The sequence below is a fragment of the Lampetra planeri genome, chromosome 13 (genome assembly GCF_965212315.1).
Source record: "Lampetra planeri chromosome 13, kcLamPlan1.2.h2, whole genome shotgun sequence".
NCBI classification, from domain to species: domain Eukaryota; kingdom Metazoa; phylum Chordata; class Hyperoartia; order Petromyzontiformes; family Petromyzontidae; genus Lampetra; species Lampetra planeri.
Window position 1 is genome coordinate 7,892,318 of NC_136119.1, and position 19,430 is coordinate 7,911,747.

At 41.0% G+C, this 19,430-nt stretch overlaps 1 protein-coding gene across 3 annotated transcripts in view; it reads right to left on the reverse strand.

The window, feature by feature from the left end:
• The window catches only part of MSH3 (mutS homolog 3), a 72,104-nt gene that overhangs the window by 21,590 nt on the left and 31,084 nt on the right, over positions 1-19,430 (reverse strand). For all 3 annotated transcript variants that reach the window (XM_078600087.1, XM_078600088.1, XM_078600089.1), the window contains exons 12-17: positions 16,982-17,114; positions 16,052-16,239; positions 13,026-13,194; positions 9,957-10,021; positions 5,018-5,134; positions 2,603-2,710 (exon numbers count right to left, since the gene is read on the reverse strand). In XM_078600087.1, coding sequence (XP_078456213.1) covers positions 2,603-2,710; positions 5,018-5,134; positions 9,957-10,021; positions 13,026-13,194; positions 16,052-16,239; positions 16,982-17,114 — 780 coding nt within the window. The remainder of the gene's footprint in view (positions 1-2,602; positions 2,711-5,017; positions 5,135-9,956; positions 10,022-13,025; positions 13,195-16,051; positions 16,240-16,981; positions 17,115-19,430) is intronic.

The following is a 19,430-nucleotide window of genomic DNA, read 5'->3' on the forward strand; positions in this document are numbered from 1 at the left end:
GGTGTGCAACACAGAACAGGCAACACTTTAGAAACAAAGCTACAATTGCTTTTTCAATTCCAAACACAAATAACTGCCAACCCAGAGGAGAGAGGCCAACCCGGGCATGGGAAAACCATCCACGCCACCATTACCAACTGGTGACTGGCAACCACGTAATCATCCCCATGATCGGAAGCATGAGACCCGCATCCGTAGCTTGTCTTGGGATATCGCCAGTTCAGCGAACCGGTACCTCCTACTCCAGTACTAGTCACCACAAGCACCATTGGCTGGTCCTGTCGAAACTTGCCTAGGACCCAGGGGAGGGATGAAAATGGGATAGAGGACGAAGAACCATGTGCACTCTTGAAAGTATCTTCTTTGATGCTTGGCTCTCACTCTGCTTCAGAAAGAATGCGGTCTCCTTTCCTTAAGCAGCTTTGGTGTACATCACCTGAGCCACAGGCACAGCTTCGACTCTGAACACACCTTCTCTCTTGAAAAGGAAGCCCACTTTTTTGTGTCGGCAGGTGTGGCGGAATTCCTCCGCCATAGAATTCTGTAGCGGACGACTAACCCAGACATGGAGTTGCTTCTCAGGACACGAGTTCCAATACCCAGGTTCACATGGCTTGTTGCTGTCAAAACCAGTTCTAAGAAGTACTGGTGGATAAAAGTTAGTGTGTCCCTGGGCAACTTAAACCTCTTCGGGAGGACTTCTTAGAGCTTAACCAAATAATACGTTTAAATATCTCTGGCAATGACATCCCAGATACACCATATGAGTCCACTTTCATTCTCTCTCCAAAACATTGTCGAGCACATCGTGGAGGTGTCACAGTCCATGTGGAGGCATGCCTGATTTACTGCGCAGGACTTTGTGTACCATGGTAGCCCCCCACATTGAGGTGGCATCAAACTTGGATCTCCTTGCCAACCATGATTCTGTGGTATGAGAATTCCATTCTTAACCGGGGCACTTGGCCAGTTTGCAGAAAGCCCTCGCTGGGGCCTCTAACATCCTCCTTTGTACACAGAAAGTGATGTCTATTACAGGAATCGGTGGAGCTGAAGCCAAGCAGGTCCTCGTTTAGCTGCTTGGGCTCCTCCCTCTCAGCTAGCTGCAGCAATAAGGCTTGAAGAGAACAGTGCTCATCTCCGTCTTACTCCGGTCCTTCTCCGGCAACTAAGTTTCGAACACCGCTGTGTACAGGGCCTGAACCGTATTGAGGCCTTTGAGTGAGGGTGAGGTGGTTGCTGATGTGGGGAGACTCTTCAGAGTCCTGCTCCGAGGCCAGTGTCTCCAAGTTCTAGGAATCATAGCCCATATTCTCATCCTCCTCGTGTACGTGTAAGACCATGCCCCTTTTGGTGAGGAAGGGAGAGCAGCCAGAATTGCGAGGGCCTGCTGCCTAACAATGCTGTTTGAGACACAAGGCTGGGAACTGGCCCTTGGGCAGGATACGGCTTGGGTCTGTGTGGCTAAACCCCGAGGCTGAAAGGTGAGCCGCACACAGCTCTGCATAACACACTGCAGTGCACATGCATAGGAGCCGGGGTCACGTGCTTTTGATCACGGGGGCCATCATGTGGTGCCAGGTCGCTGAGTCACGCGAGTCTGTGATGGCGGTGTGCCCACCGTGGCTGATCGAATGCATGGGCACAATCCGTGGAGACAACGGCATGGACAGTTCTTCTGTGACCTGGCCAACCTCTCTCTTCTGGGCACCAGTTATTTGCTTGTGGAGGCACGTAAAAAAACATTTGTGGCTTTGTTACTCAACCATTTCTGCTTTCTGTGGTCGCATGCTGGCGCAATTAGAACTTACCATATTGTGGTGTCTGTGTGTGTAGCTCTATCAAGCCGTTATTTATACATGTTAAATGGATGAGAATGACATTTTGTGCATGTGTTTATTTTGTTTGTTTAATCAGACTGGGAAAGTCTAATTTGCAAGTGACGTGGGTTACCAAAATCAAAACAAATAAAAAGGAGAGCAATAAAAGATAGAAATTAGACCAAAACCATAAAATGCTACAAAAATAAAATAAGCATTTATACAACCTACGATTAGACTCCATTTTGAATGTAAGTTAATTTGGTTTTATTCTGAATACTGACATTGAATTATGTAAAAATATGTTGGCATACAATTACTTTCAGCATCTCTTTCAAAGGCTTAAGAATACCAATTAAATTATATATTTGAGTTTGTTGTGTGTATATGCATTATTCATACAGTGAACTCATATAGTGTATAAGTATAGGTCCAAAAAGACAAAGACCCCTGAATAGCCATATATGACACTTGAATAAGGGCTGTTAGTGAGCACCTATGTGGTGTACCCAACAACCATGCCTGACCACCTTTGCGTCAACAGTGGTGACGTTTACACACCACACTAGGTATTTGTGTAAAAGCGGAGCCAAACTCATAGAGGCCCAGGATATAATTAAGATGTAATTTGCTACTGCAGTTATTCATGGCCGTGAATCGAATCTAGGTTCTCACGGTACAATTCATGAACCGATGGCACAACTCCTCACGAATATGCGCACACATATTTCAGCAAGCCACCTCGAATAGAAGAATGTGGAGAATATGAAAGACTCGCTCACCTGCAATAGCCGTCTCTGGATGCGATGGTGGCGAGTGAGAAGAGGCAATCGAGTGTGGCCAGCTGTGCCACGGCCGCACGGAAGTTATGGTAGTGCTCTCCAAACTGGCTGGGGGTGGCAACAGGAAGGGAGCAGCGCTGACCTCTCCTCCACAACATTTAAAAGTCCATTCTAGATTTGAAGCTTTCGTGACTGCAAGTATTCATATTCTTAGGTTTTTTCGGTAAAGTCACGTAGGTAAAAATTTTTTTTTAATTAAAATTAATAGAAGTAAAATAAAAATAAAATAAAAATCACGACGTTTCGGAGGCAACACAAGCTTCCGTCTTCAGGTGGAATCGTCACAGCACGCTTGCTGTATCAAGTAAATGAGAGATTCCAAGAGATACTACCCCGTATATATACTGCTTGAGGGGGGGGGGGGGATGGGCCAGGAACGGCCCACTTTTTATTATTATGATAAGGTGCGGCTTTTGAGACTAGTCTACATAACATAACAAAGGACTGAGACTTTACCGAAAAAAACCTAAGAATATTTAAAAGTCCAGTTCATGTCATTCATAGAGCACACGTTTCTGTCTAACTCTGATGGAAGGTTACTGTCAAAACGTGTTTATGCCACCCTGATTATACGCGTGTACAGTTTTGTGTAACGTCTGCGAGTGCAAATCTCAACTCACTTAGCACAACTTCTGCACTCGTGTTTAGATGTTTCAACAACGTGATCACTTCATTTTAATATCTCGCTTAAAGAATATAAACTGTCCTTTCTGTATATAAGTTTACAAAGTATTTAAGGTCAAATTCATGTTTTTCCAGGAGGATAATACATCTATGTGTGATTACTTGTATTTACTTTTTATATATCTGTATATGAAATAGTATAAGCGCTCATAAATAAACCTACCTTTAACTTGGTACAAGTATTTCATTCTCAACATTTTAAGAACCATTCTTTGTCAAAATGAACACACACATGAATGTCATAAGAAGACAACTTAACATTATTGATTGAACAAAAGAAACCCCAGTGGTAAAACCAAAAAACATGTATAAGAAAATGCAATTTTAAACATTTTCTGCAACACTGCTCCACAAAATACAAGAGCGCAAATTGGGCACCATCTCATTAAACCCATGCTGTTACCTGCACACAGGCACGACTAGTTGAAGATAAACACGGTGGTTAAACCAACTCAGGCGTGTGGTGCTGCTCGGTCATGGCTACTTTGCGTCACGCACAAGTTGCTTCTAACTGATGGATGGGAAGCCAAGTGCTTGTCAAGGCAGCCTTGTCCACTTAATATTGTCCCCATCACAAACACGACTCGCATTCGCAATGCATAGTGGGAATCTTGAGATTACTGATGCAGCCTGGATGGCACAGCAGTTACAATAACATGAATTGAAAGAGAGAGAGGGCATCTCAACAACAATGATGCTCTTCGTAATTACCCCAGGGTACCAATGCACTGCATCAACGCTTACGTGGTTTCCTGTCCCGTGCCACTAGGCTGTGCTGTAAACTATGCTATAAGAATAATAAAACATGTGTAGTGGGTCCAACTGAGTCGCAGACGTTGTTCCTTTTAGAGGCAACACTTTTATTTGAAACACCATAACACAAAGGGATAACTGCTTCTTTGCCAGATTACAGCGAGTTACTGCTACGAAGGGTCGATCCCTCACTCGGGTCTCCGACCACGTGGTTGCCTCGTAAGACGGAGAGCTTCAGCTTGAGACGTAGAGCTTCCCGCTTGTAGATGTTGAGCTTCCAGCTTGTGGAATGCAGCGACCCGGGTCCCTCTCAGGGACCCGCCTTATATCCCTCTCTGGTCGGGGCCGCTCCGCCCTCGGCCCCGCCCGCCTTCTCGATCCTTCTCAAGAGCTCTACGGGGTCAACCAGAGTGCCATGGCCCGGGGCAACCCTGCCCCTGGGCTGACATTCACCCCTCCCCCTCGGGGGAGCCCCCACCACACGCTGTGCGTGGTGCCCTCACTATCCCAGTGCTCGCCAAGCCCCGCTATGGCTGGTACTACACACAGCCACCCACACGGTGCTGTCCACGATGTAGGAACATCTAACGGCACGACCCTTCCGGGCCGGCACCGTACAGTGACATCCTCGATGTCACTACACATGCATAAAAAAATCAAGCTTTTTTACATCACGCCATTCATCGAAACTGTATCTCACAACACTGCACAATGTGGAAAACACGTAGGTACGATGTTTTCAGCCAATTAATGGGTGTCTATACATGTGAGAGGAAACTGGAACACTCGGAGGAAATCAATGCATGCGAGGGAGCAACTCTATCCATACAGTAGCAACAGATGACATTAGTCCACACTTTCTGTACCGCTTTCTCCACATTACGCTATGGCTCAGGTGGCTGCTGATGCAGTACTCACGTGAGGAAACCCAACCACTCGGCGTTGCTGTCGATTCGCAGTTTCTCCCGGAGCTGGCAAAGCTGCTTGAACTTCTGCACCACAAAAGGCGTATGGAACCGAGTCACCGCCTTTGTACTGTGTTCAGAAAAATAAAAATATATATTACTAAAAAATATCAGTCAAAATATGTACGGCTCTGATATTGTAGGTGCGTACCTAGGCTTTGTGTCCAGAACTGTCCAATGCATGTGTAATGAGCGACTTCCGTGACACGTCGAGTAGAGGGTACTTCTTTATTACGCACACTGGGCACAACACAGGCCAACACCTGGTCTTCCTCACACTGAGTATAACTCTAGGTATTAACACCTCTACTGGCTACACACACAGCCAATCACTCTGCGTGGTCCCATTGCCCTCAGTTGGCCACGCCTCTGGCTGGCGGCGTGACGATGACCGCGATGGAAACCACGGAGGAGATTTTCCGCGTGGCCGGACAACGGAGAGAGATGTCGGCGAGCAGCGACGCAGCCAGGACCCAAGACCCCACACACGAGCCCCGAGCCCCGGGTCCACGCCCCCTTATATCCCCCCAGGCGTGGCTAGGCCCCGCCTTCGGTCACGCCCTCTCGTGGAACCTTCGAGCAGGTTCCCGGAGTACCTCGGCTAACCCCACCTGTTACCTTTGCCCCAGATACACCTCTTTCTCTGATTGGTTGGTACTTAACCATGCCCATACCCGTGATTCCCTTTCCGGCCAGCAGGTGTCACCCTGTCATTACACGTCTGACTGATGTGTTTGAATATGATATTGTCACTGGTCTGCTATGGTAGCTCTTAACTAGGGTTATACACAACACATTCTTACCGTCTCACTACAAATCTTCACACTTGTCTTGGACAGTCCAGAAAATAAGCTTAAGGTGTGTATCTATCTATATTAGTTATTGCTTAGATTGCATCTTCCATGAACATAACACAATACACTTTGCCTATATAATGCGTATAAAGGTAAAAGGGTCAAAGGTATGAGAGTTTATTTGGAGCTGTGCAGGAACTCAGAGGTAAGTTCAGAATCAGAATATTTATGAATACTGGATGAATCCGATGAGCTATAAAGTTATTTTCCACATATGTCCAGTAGCTTGTATACATGAAGTTGTTTATCATGGAAATTAGCTTCTTTAAAGTCGACATGCATTTTTTGTTTTAATTTAACCTGGGTGCCCATGTGGTATTTGGAAACATTAAGGCATAGCCTTACAAAGACAATGTATCATGTATTTTGAAAATGTTACGAATTGTAAACAACTTTGTAAAGGAGTGTACTCCAAAAAACAATGGCAGGGAGGTATCATTGTGGATCATTATAATTGCTTACATCTTAATAACCAAGACCTCAACCTCAGTGAGGATATGGTTTAAGAGAATGGGGCTCCCTCTAAATAAGAGTCCTTGGTGAATTTCTTAATTTATATAATTCACTATATAAGGAAACATGTAGACAGAGTAAGGTGCACTTTCATTGTAGAAATAACATACTCATGTGGTGGACTGTATTCAGGAGTGCATTGCATTGTTACAACTGATAAAACCCAATATATAACTGATGCTCAAACAAAGACCCCCATTATAGCCCTTAACAGATTATTAAGGCAAGAGCTGTTAGCGAGCACCTATGAAGGCCGGCACTCGGGTCGCCGAGTTCGTAGCGCAGCGTGCTAGCCACTGCACTATCACTTCCCACTAACTGTGCTCATAATCCGTGACTCTCACGTTTATAAGATGTGTCATTTGAATAAAACATCCCCGAAACTTATTAGTTTTAACTCTTGATAATAAAGGGTAATTAAGTGACACAGCTGTGAAATTCTGAATTCCGAGTGGTTGTGCAATAATAACGTAATTACATTATACCTTGGGGATAGGGCCTTTATGGAAAGAAACACTTCAAATGCATTAATCCAATGTTAAGACTGTATTTGAAATGCGGTGATCTGGAATCCTCTGTGGTTTTTTTTGGAATTAAATCCTTAGCAAATGTCTATACTCACTATGGTACGGATATCGTCTAATAACTAATTATAAAAGCTGTGCACGCGGGCTGTCAAAGTCAAATATTATGCACTGCACCACCACACCCCACTTTGCACATTTCGTGCATTCGTGCACGAGCCTGACTATTCCTCATTAACCCATAGACTGCTGTACGATGGCTCTCACTTGGGAAATAGGTTTAGAAGAAATGGGAAAGAGCACAAAAAACCGCCTTGACATTTACAGCACAGCGTAGCACACGGCACAGAACAATGGACGCTTATGGACAACCCAAACAGAACACACCATGAAGGTAGTATTACTGGCTGCAATAAGCAAATGGAAATGATACACGATACATTTTTTGAGCCAAAGAACATTTTCTACACATTCGAATTTAAAATACCAAAGGGAATAGTTTACTTGCAGGTAGCAGTGGTACATTTCCTTTTATATATTAACGTACAGGAGACACTCTTCAGATCACCTAGGTAATGCATCGATTGCCACCTGGTGTCAAAAGGTTATCACTTCTTTGATGCCTTTGAACTGCAACGTCACGCAAAACAATTCCTTAATAATTTATAATCAGATATATGCAAAAACAGTTACACTGCATGTCATTGTGAAATTGGGAATAAAATTACTCAATAACGATCAGAAAATACACATACACTTTATGCCTGCCATAAGCTTTGCATGTGCACATTTTAGAACACATTCTAATAAAACGAACAACATAGAGATGGAAATTATGAAAATCTGACGAATCAGGGTCATTGGAGATAAGACATATATATGTTTAAATAATTCCCAATATGCTAAAATCTAAATAAAGTGGGAAATTAATTCTAGATTGGAAATTACTGTATGAAATAGCTCTCTTCATACGCTACAGTAATTTTGCTGGAGCAGCCACACCTGGTGACGGATGCTTGTGTTGCTTCCGAAACGTCATGATTTAATTTAGTTGTTTTATTTTTATTTTGTTTTTCACCTACGTGACTTTACCGAAAAAAACAAAGAGTAAAGTGGGAAATTATATAAGAAATAAAATTCAATGGGAAACCTATGCAACAATTTGAACACATTTTCTTATATCATACATTCTAATTTGTCAAGGCATATTCCTGCTCTCGCAGATGTTTTCTGGCAATACGCATGGCTAGAGACAATGTCAACAAATATCTGAACGAGTTGACAGCTTCCTTCCAGCTAGTTAGGCATGAATCAGTCCTCTACCAGGCTGTCGTTTTCTCTTAAATTAAGTACATTTGTGCATGCACCTGAATGCATCTGTGGCAAAGATAAATGCTTATGATTCAAGCCAAACACTAGCAGCCTGTGTTTACGCATATATGTACACATTATATACATGCACACACTTGTGCATTTATATATATATATATTATATAATTAAATGAATCTAGGTTCATAAGGGATATATAAAAGTTTAGAGTATAGATGTTAAATATACAGCATGTATACAGCACAGAATATATATTTACACTGAATAATGATTTGATTTAGAGACAGCGCCTTATATGCAAAGGCGTCTTAGAGGGCTCTGCTTTGCATCTCAATTCAAACATTTGAAAGGGCACCCCCAGTGGCAGCTGCCACTGTGGGCTCAAAGTGACTCAGAATCTGGAGGAATTCGATGAGCTATGAAGCTCTTTTTCACAGGTGTTCAGAGAGGGAAGGTCAGAAGGTTACAACAACACAAAATACAAAAACACGATAGGAGTGAAAAGCATAGCAAAGGTAAACAAACCACTTAAAAAATACATGCAAATTAAACTAAACTATTTTTATCTTACCAGGTAAAGCCCACTGAGCTTTTCGCTTCTTTTTCAGAAGCGACCTGCCCACAAATGATTGCTCAACGAAGTGGCTAATCATGTGGAAATTTATAGCAGCAAAATAATCTAAATAACCTGGCCTGCAAATGGGCATTACGGCTGTCAGCTGTGGGCAATTATTGCTATGCCCAATCCCAAATTGAGTCATTTGTAGGTACTTTTTGAATTTGAAAATGTGTATTCTTGACGCCTGCACACAATGACATCAGGGGGATCGTCAATGTCCACTGTGAAACAGACGGCGCGTAGTGTCATCGTGGTTATTATACCCACATAAGTAATCAGGGCAGCCGCTGGATTCGAACCGTGAACACGCTAATGTTGGATTTGAACAAGCGGCGAACGCGCTAATGATGGGCCACGTCACACTTATGAATAATATACTGAAAACATATCAGTGGATATCCTATTAAACAAAAAACATATGACAAAGCACATCAATTTAAAAGTTACACCTCTAAATTCATAACACCTTACTAGAGGACGAATCAATCGTTGACCTTAGCTTGTAAACATTTATTTATTTAACATTTAAGCATTGTTTCGATGTTTATGTGTTGAGCAGTTTACACATACAGTATATGAATATATAAAAAGGATAATCATCTTGTAATCCCAAAATCCAAATCCCAGCACAGTGGAAAGGCCTGTTAATCTGGGGGAAAGGGTTGTGGTGGTGATTTCCAATGCCAGCTGTTAAACCTATCGCACGCCGCGTATAATGAAAGTTATAACTCTGGCGGTGTCTCTTGTGGTTTACGTAATGATGCCACAACGGTGGCCGAGTCACGGACGCGTCCTTTTGCCCATGAATTTGGTGGGGCATGCAGTGTCTCCCGAACCCAAAGTGAATAAATGCATTCTACAATCGCCCCCTCAACGATTAATTGTCTGCATCACTCACCATAAAACAGTCTCAGACTATTCATTGCTTTAAATCCCCATCACCAGCATTTCCAAATCAGTGCCTTTATCGGTTGGTCCGGATGCATTCAGCAAGCCGCTCATCCTCAGATGTAAATCGGTAAGAGGAGTGCTTGATCTCAGGGAAATCTCACCTGCCAATCTTTACCCAGTTGGAAGGAACTGTGTGTAGCATGGAATTCCTCACTTCTATTAAAAACTGGGAGGAAGGGGGGGGGGTAAAAAAGGCAATAAAGTATTTGAACAAACAGAAAAAAAGCACAAGATATGTTATGGCATGATACTACAGAGTGCTTAGATCTAAAATTGTCAGAACTGAAGTGAATAATAATTATATTAGTACAGAGCATTTAATTAAGGATCTGAAAGTGCTGCACAAGACAGGAGAGAGAATGAAAATGTAATAAATACTGACAGAAAAACCTTTCCACTTTAATGCTCTCATGCTTATAAACAAATTAAAGAAATGTTTGCGTATATGTGACAATACAAGTGTAGGTTAGTGGTCATTAAGCACAGGGCAGCCAGAGTTAACAGGTCAAGAGCAGAGCTATCTGCTATTGAGGGCTTCCTATTCATAGCAATAAGGCAACACCTGTAGCAATGTTGGTCTTTGATTAAAAAAACACTTCAAAGCTCTTTACATCAAATCAATTAGCTCCATACCTAACCCACAATTTCAGAGTTTTAATTATCTGCAGAGGAGTGATGTCTCAGTTGTAATGGCTTTGCGGATGACTAGGTCCTGTAGGCAGATTAAATAAATAGATAGTTTTACGTGAATGTTACAAATATTAAAAAGTGACACTTTTTCAAATGAAACCAAAATTATTGAAAAAACGATTTAGAGTTTTTCAAATTAAAGCAGAAATTTAAATCTGCATTGTCCTCGCTTAAAATGAAAGCAATTTTGTAATACAGTTATGATTGTGCGTATGCAGTGATTTTGTGCCAGCTTTGATAAGATGCTTCTTCTTAAATATAATATAAGTAATTTGATAATATACAAACTATGGTAGTTTATTGAGAAAATTGTTGCGTAATGTAAAATTACATTCCCATGTCCAATGTCTTAGGCTCTTTTAAACATAAGTTGTATTATGTCCCCAACTGCAATATTCTCTTGGTGCTGAGGTGAGATACAAATCTGAAAAATACGAACCAAATTGTAAGTGCAATCACTACCACTCAATATTATACACAGACAACATAAATTACAATGAATTGGAATTTCTAACAACAATATTACGTCTAAGAACAAAAATGTGCTCAATATTTAGACTTTTTTTTATTGCAATGTTGAGAAAACTTGCATCTATCAGCAACAACTGCACTACTGAAAATCCAAGCTAGTGCAGGGGTGATCCATCCTCAAAAATAGTAGGCTAAAGGCGGTCAGGACTGGGATGGTGGCACCCAGGAGACTAATTAAACATCAATCTGATAAGCAAAATGGAATCACAGTGTTCACGTCCAGTTCGATTAATAGATGTAATGTGGACTACATAGAAAACTATTCATCATTTTGTTTAACGCCAGGCCTTTGTGCTTTACCCGGCAATAGTGCTCTTTAAAATAATCCATAAAGATGCATAGTACTATTTACAGTAGAGTTAAACCCTTTTTAAAAGCTTATGTAGTTGAAAAAATTCTTAGTATTTAACAACAACAACAAAAAAGCAAAATAAATTTCTTAAAATTTATTTGTTTCTTTCTTTGGCAAATTTTCACCCCAACATATGGAGTTGTGTCACATTATTGATAGTATGATGGTAACTAATCATTCAATGATCAAACATGGACCGTGTAAACTTGTTTCAGAATGCTTGTATTCCCCAAATGCTTGGAAAACACACTATGTTGCCTAAACAAACGTAACATGACCAGATTATGCACCCAATAAAAAACGTCTGCAGGGTAAGTCTTCATTGCGATGTTACTCTGCTACGATTTTCTAACCAATAAAAATATTAGATTTTTTTTTTATCAGCGAAATTGAACTAGAGCCCCCAGAAATGGTAGAAAATATTTTGAAGGCATGCAAAGAATGTTGAAACTTCCAATTACTAATTTATTATTTTCTTTACCTAAGTGACTTTACCGAAAGAACCAAGAGTATGGATCCTTGCAGACACGAAAACTTAAAATCTAGAATTCCAATTAAAGATTTTAATAACCCCACAATAAATAAGGGAGGCCAGATAATTATAATGGTTGGATATGTATGGTGCGAAATAAGTTGAACATACATATATATAGATGAAATATATAAATGTGTCGTTAAAACCCGCCACCACCCGACACAGCCAACTAGTAAGGGTTGTCACGGAAACAGAACATGCCAAGGTGATAAAACTCATCTTGTTACACATTCTACTTGCATGTACTTGAATGTTTTAAACATACCCTTTATTTATCCAGGAATTATTCAATAAATATGACAGTCCAACATTGGGAAGTATTATCGATTGCACGAATGAGTATTTAGCATGTGGAGGGGGGGGGGGGCAGGGGGGAGGTTGGGAACCAAAGTATATTGAGAAAACCGATGCTTGCGAGGGGAAACTAATCACACGGATGTCCCACACTGATGGGTCCACACATTTTCTTTACTACCACCACCTGGCCACCTTGTGGTTATGGGAGATTTACAATCGTGCATGATCCACCAACCCTTGCATTCAAAGTGTTGGATCACAGGCTTGCACTACCATGCCCGGATCGGCGACTGCACACCTTGACTATGTTTCTCGGCCTGTTTGACAAGTAGGCTTTGGCAACCAATATTATCCATAATAAAGGTTTTTTTGGGTTAAACCGTGTAAATATGTGTCTTTAACCCACCAACACCCAACACAGCCAATGAGTAAGGTTTGTCAGGTAAACAAAACGTGCCAATTGGTTACTACTGCAGCACACCGGTGTGTTGGAGAGTAAACCCACAACATTTACAATTCTTTGGTTCTTTCGGTAAAGTCACGTATAAAGATAAAATAACAAATTAAATAATAATAATAATGTATGCTATTATTCAATTTATTATTTTATCTTTATACATGACTTTACCGAAAGAACCAAAGAATAATTCCTGCAGTCACGAAAGCTCCAAAATTAACATTTACAATCTTGAGTTCTCAGCCTGCTAAGCTAGACGCGCCAGTCGGGCGGTGGCAGCAGCCACTTCTAGGGGAGGGGGCAGGCACCTCTTGGCCGGAGACGGTGGCGTAGTCGGCGGCTGGGCTACGCAGAGTCCGCCGGACCTCAGTACGGTGCTCCCGGAGCTCTTCCAAGACTGCCCGGATCTCCTCGCTACGCCTCCGCATGCGGGGAAAGCCTGTCAGGTCCGTGAATAGCCGCGTCTTGTCACCTTCCCTGCCGATTCATAAACCCACGTTACAACAACACTTACCATAGCAAGTTTTTATTTCTGAAAAACACCACCCAGCCAGTGAGTTGGAGCAAGTACACCAAGCCCTCAGGATGAACGGATACTCGGACCGTACAATCCGCAAAGCTTGTCTCCCCAGCCATGGGGAGACAACCTTCTGATGATCCAACCAAAACCATCACTTTACCATACATAGCAGGGGTTACCAAAAAGATTTCTAAAATCTTAAACAAACACAATATCCAGGTTCGTTTCAACACAGTACACAAAATCCGTGATTTAATCCCATCTGTAAAGGATGTGATTCCTGACATGCAATACCCTGGTGTCTACAAACTGAGTTGTGGTTGCGGCAGCAGTTACATTGGGGAATCGAAATGACATGTCTCGTTCGTGAACACAAGGCAGATCTGAAACACGGTAGGACCAATACCTCTGCCGTTGCTGATCATTGTTTTAACGCTGTGGGCTCACACGAAATTGATCTCTCCAAGACGGAGGTACTCTGCAAACCTACTGGCTACCTTCAGAGATATTTAAACACAGACACAACTTCAACCGAGAAGATGGGTACAAACTGAGCAATCATTGTAAGGACGTTATTAACCAGGTAAAGTCTTAACTGACTGTGATGTTTTCCATCCTACCTGCCTATGTCAACTGTTATTTCCGACTCTCCGAGTACATCACCAGGTTAAATATCTGTGAGGCGGCCCAGCCACAGGAGGGATCCCCGTCACCTCCGGTGGCTGGAACCATCTCACATTGACATGCTAATCTCTCACATTGACATGCATGTTCCTTCTCTAGCTCCGCCCACTCACCCTTGGGTTGAGCCCACCAAAATCCTATATAAACTCTTGTTGCAGCAGCTCTTTCTCCGATGTCAGCTTTCTCCTGCTGTATCTGTTCCACCTGATGACGGTCGCTTGTATTGCGATCGAAACCTCGTGATTTATGTTATTTTATACCTACGTGACTTTACCAAAAGAACCAAAGAGTACAAGTTATCTCATTGGCTTGCTTTAAGTCAAAATATAAGAATTCGTGTACCACAAGCACAGTTGTATTCTACTGAATTGTGCATAATATAACCTTGAAATTATTTTAGATCAACAAGTCAAATGTATCGTTAATGACGTCAGCCGCCAATAAAGGCATTTGTTTCTAAATTGTTGGCAATTTTGCATTCACAATGTCTTTTCAGACATGAGGCACATTATATTCACGTTGAATTTCCATCAAGGTCAACAAATGTGTCAGAATCATTCTAAACATGTGGGGAAAAATTCATTTGAAAAAAAAAAGTCCATAAATCTCTGGTCCTTTCTTTTCAACCATAGCCAACGAAATAAAAAAATAACCCTGTGTCTTGTCATTGACCGCCTGAGAGATGAGATGAAGGGCAGGAGTTTTGTCATCAGCAACTAATATATCTGATCTGAAACGCAGCAGCTTTTAGAGTTCCTTTTTCCCTTCCTTAATAATTCAAAATTTGTTAATGCTTGCACATTTGTCTCTCTCAATGCTTTTACTTAAATCAAAGGCTGCCAAGTATGAGGTAAAAAAGCACCAACATTGTTAGAAGGTTATTGGGCAATAACAAATTCATGAATTTAATTAAAAACAAATGGATTTTCACATTGTTAATTCTGTTAAACTCAAAACACATCCAATGAACAAAAAAGTATGCAGGAAAAAGTAAGGATTATTTTCATTGTTTTTTGAGAAAAAGAAAGTCAAATTTCATTCAAGCACAGCACATGAGTTAGAAAGTAATGATTCTATGGAGTGATTTGTGCTCGAGTTTAATTTAGAATTTAGTTGTAAGTCTCTACAAATGTAAGTCACAACAACAGAACCGTTATTCCTAATATTTCAAATTAAAAACAGCAATTAGGTTTGCACTTTGATACTGAGACTTTATTATTGGATGGGAAATCTGGAATGTCAGAGCCGGTCTTTTATCAAGTACCTCTACATCACCAAATGCCAGGTGTGATGGAAGAAGCACCTCATGGCATTAAGCGTTAATGAGAAATGACTGCAAAGCTATCCCACAAGAGAAGCTCTCCATTTCAGGCCAATTCTACAGAGGGCCCAATCTAAGACGTAAAAAACACAGCCGTAGGTTTTGAATGCGTAATACTGCTCCGTGCAGGCTATAACCTTTGCAAACCAATTACAATTGAATCAGGGAAACTATGATAATTGTATACTCAAGCTCCGTGCAAGCCAAACAATATTAGTTTTAAAAAGGAACAATATTAGTTATTGTGTTCGTTTTGTACAAAATTTACATTTAATAGTTTATATCTACAGTCTACTACCTATCTGGATTTTTTTTTTATGGGTTACAATTGCATTACTGCTCAAGTCATCTCAAGGTTTCCTGTATTATACATAGATACAATATAGTAGACATTATAACTACCTGCCTATGCTGTATAAGTTGGTCTAAACGAGTTAGAAGTCTGTCTTTTGTAATTACAGTATTTCTGCTCAACATAGACATTTACACAGGTTAAAATAAGTGTTTCAATGGTTTCTACAGAATGCACAAATGAGAGCAAATTAATCGACACGATCCTGTGAGTGGCACTGCTATGCCAACTCCTTCACTAAACTACAAACATTCCAGAATGAATAAAACAATAAAACATAACCCAATCCCCGATGGGTGCTGGATTTTGCATGTTGGGCCTAAAATTGCAAGTTAAATTAAATGGCAGGAAACATTGGGAGACCACCCAGGTCAACACAGATGGCAACAAGAGCTGCCAGAAAAAACAGAAGTTATTATTGAGAACAAGACAAAAGGCCTCGGTGCAGATGTCTCACTTGGCGGCCTGTTTGTCCAGCACACGGGTGTAGTGCTGTATATGCTGCAGCCGACGTGGCACATCCAGGAGGATGCTGAGCAGGAGCGGAGAGGAGAGCTGGTCCTGAGCGGATGCGGCCAGTGCGTGAGTCTCTGTGCATAGTCTCTCCAGGCTGCTAGCAATCAGGCTGAACTCCTTTGTTGAACACTGGGTAAACAACATGGCAGTATTAAAGCTGATACAATATGAATAAAATGAAAAAATAAAACACACTTCAGCAAAACATTTTCTTGCTGTGGTTTTCCCACCTGATGACGATTGCTTGTGTTGCAATCGAAACGTCGCGATTTAATTTATTTTATACCTACGTAACTTTACCGAAAGAACCAACGAGTACACATTGTAAAGTTAAGATTTAATTTGTACGTACTAATACCGAAGTAGGTAATGTGTGGCTCTACAGTCTCTTTCCATATTTGAGAGAGGATTTCAACATCCTCAGGGCATAACAGATTTCTGGACGTGATTAAGGCCTCCACCAAGTTGACTTATCCCAGATGAGTACTTGTTAATGTGTCTGGTTCTACATAATTGAAAACCGTCGACTCTATATGACCCAGAACAACCTACTCTCTGGTGTGCTCACAGGCAAAAAAACAAGTGCTTGCCTGAATTACTTACCCCTAATTACGTGAATATTGCACCTTTCATCCGCCACCTCACCTTGACATTACTCATGCTGTCCGATTTAAACACATATACTTGTATTCATCATTAGTCATGGGCTGTCGAAGCCACTGGGACCCTTCATAGCCACCAGGGTCATTCGTGGTAACTGTTCTATTCTGACCTGGCATAAGGACCAAGACCTTTGAGGTTTGGGCAACAGTAACTTTCGTACGCATAGACAAAGCAAACAAAACCTTTTTAGATGTTAAACACTCGGTACCTTTCTGTGATAGATGCTGGTCAGTCCACGTTCCAGGTCTGGTAGCTTCCAGAGCAATTCCTTAGCACGGCTCAGCACCATGTGTTCCGATGCCAAGATTTCACTCACACAGTCCAGACGTGCATTGATGTCACTGCGAGGGCACACATGATTAATACTTCTTGTGCCAGCAGTAGAATTACTAAGCATATAACAGTCATTTACTTAACTATGAGAGGATGGTATTATACTGCAATGGGCACACATTAAAAATGTTACTTACATTAGAGAAAATGGATAGGCTTGTCTGTATGCTGAAAAAGTGTGTTTTTAGTCTATAAGCAGACGTGTTTTTAATAATAATAAAAAAGGTTTTTGGGTTAGATCGTGTAAGTATAGATGTGTAGCAACCCTCCACCACCCGACACAGCCAATTAGTAATGGATTTGTCACGTAAACAAAATGCCAACTAGTAACTACTTCAGCCCACAGGTGTTGGAGAGTAAATCCACAACATTTACAATTTGAGTAATTGACCAGTCAAAGAGTTCTCATGATGTGTTCATAAAAAAGTACAATTGTAGCATATATTAAGCAATGCCCACAGATCAAATGGTAGAATTGCACTGCCTCTTGTTGTAAATTCTACAGCAGTGAAATTTCGATTTAAAGCTTTCATGACTGCAGGGATTCATCTTCTTGGTTCTTTCGGTAAAGTCACGTAGAAGGGAAATAATAAAATAATCAAAATAAAACATAATAAAATAATTCTCACGACGTTTCGGCCACAACGCAAGCAGCCGTCCTCAGGTGAAGAACAGGTCTGTCGGAAAGACAGCGTCTGAATGACGCAGTGGTTCTCTACAGCAGTGATTCTCAACCTTTTTGGTCTGGTGGCCCCCCCAATTAAGACCACTGGCCCTTCTCCCCCAGACCATGGTCCCTTAGCATACCCCAACCCCAGGTTGCCAGTCTACAATACACAGACAGATCACATGCTCACACATTTAGTCAATGTGGAGTGAGGAATGAGATTGTTTTATGTTGTGCAATTAGTGTGTTCTGTCGCCACAACCTCGCTCTGACGTTCCCTGCACACATTCGAATATTTCCTACAAGGTATTCATGCCACTGCCTAAGCCACATTTGAAAGGCTTTTGCATCCTCACAGGGGGACATGCCACACGGGTTAAGGACTGCTGCTCTCCAGTAACAATCCGAAAGACCATCCATAAGAGTGTTTTTAGGGTTAGAAGATACTGGATGTATACAGTGAGACAGAAGATAAAACGCAGATCCTACTTTTTTCACGAATCAAAATGTGAAAGCCGAATTCAATACACTTCAGTCAAAGCATAATTTACTCAACCGGCTATTAAAACCAAAACTAAACATTGCGTGGAGAATAGGGTAAAATTACGGAATTCTCACAATTTGTCATGACAATGTTATGTTGTCATTTAAAGCATCAGAAGAGCCATTAACGCTTAAATAATAGCTGAAATGATGCATCAATTTGATAGATTCTAACAAGCAATGCATTATTTTTATGATCGATTAATCGGCATCTATTTTTAAACAAGAACCTCTCAAGTTCCAAATATTTGTTGAAAATAGGCAAGTGCTAACATAAAGTAAAACATGTATGCATGTATAACAAATGGATATCTATTTGACAAGCTTTATTAATTGCTGTGGACATTACATGTTAAGTATAGGGTCGTGCGTTCATCAATTACATGGTAGTAAAACCAAAAAGAAAGTCCGAGTGACAACAACAGAAGGAAAGTGTGAAAAAGAAGGTCTCGTAATTTTATTATTTAATTTGCTATATGTTCATCCGAGAGCTCTGAATAAAACAAAACAAACATGTTATACGAGTTTCATTTCAAAAACATCAATTTCTTTTTCAGAATGGAAAATAATACAACTATCCCAAAATACACAAATTTGCTATGGCCACTACTTTCTACACCATAGGCATGAGTAGAACTTTCATGAAAGTGGATAACAGTTTCCTGAACATTTATAAATTAGGGTTGGAGATCCAATGGCTCTTATGAAATTCAAAAAGAAAAAAGCGCCGTGAAGGATTGGAAAAGGTAAATACACAGAAAGAGTTTGAAAAATAATACTGTTTGGTTGATGACATGGAAATAAGTATTATCATACATATTGTTTCGCCACATTGATGTACACCCGCAAGAGATCTAAATTAAACTCTGTACCAATTGCAGATGACATAGGCAGGACAAAATAAATGGTTGTCAGAAGCCGTGGGCATGATTGGGAAAAGTTTCCATGGGAATAAAATTTATCGTTCAAAATCCTTCGTGTCCATCAAAGGGTTGTTATAAAATGACAAATGTACCGATCAGAAATAATGTTGCATTGCCATTCTTATATTCCAATGCAAATACTATTTTCAATGTTTAAAAGACTTAAATAAAGTGAATGTCTCGACCATGAA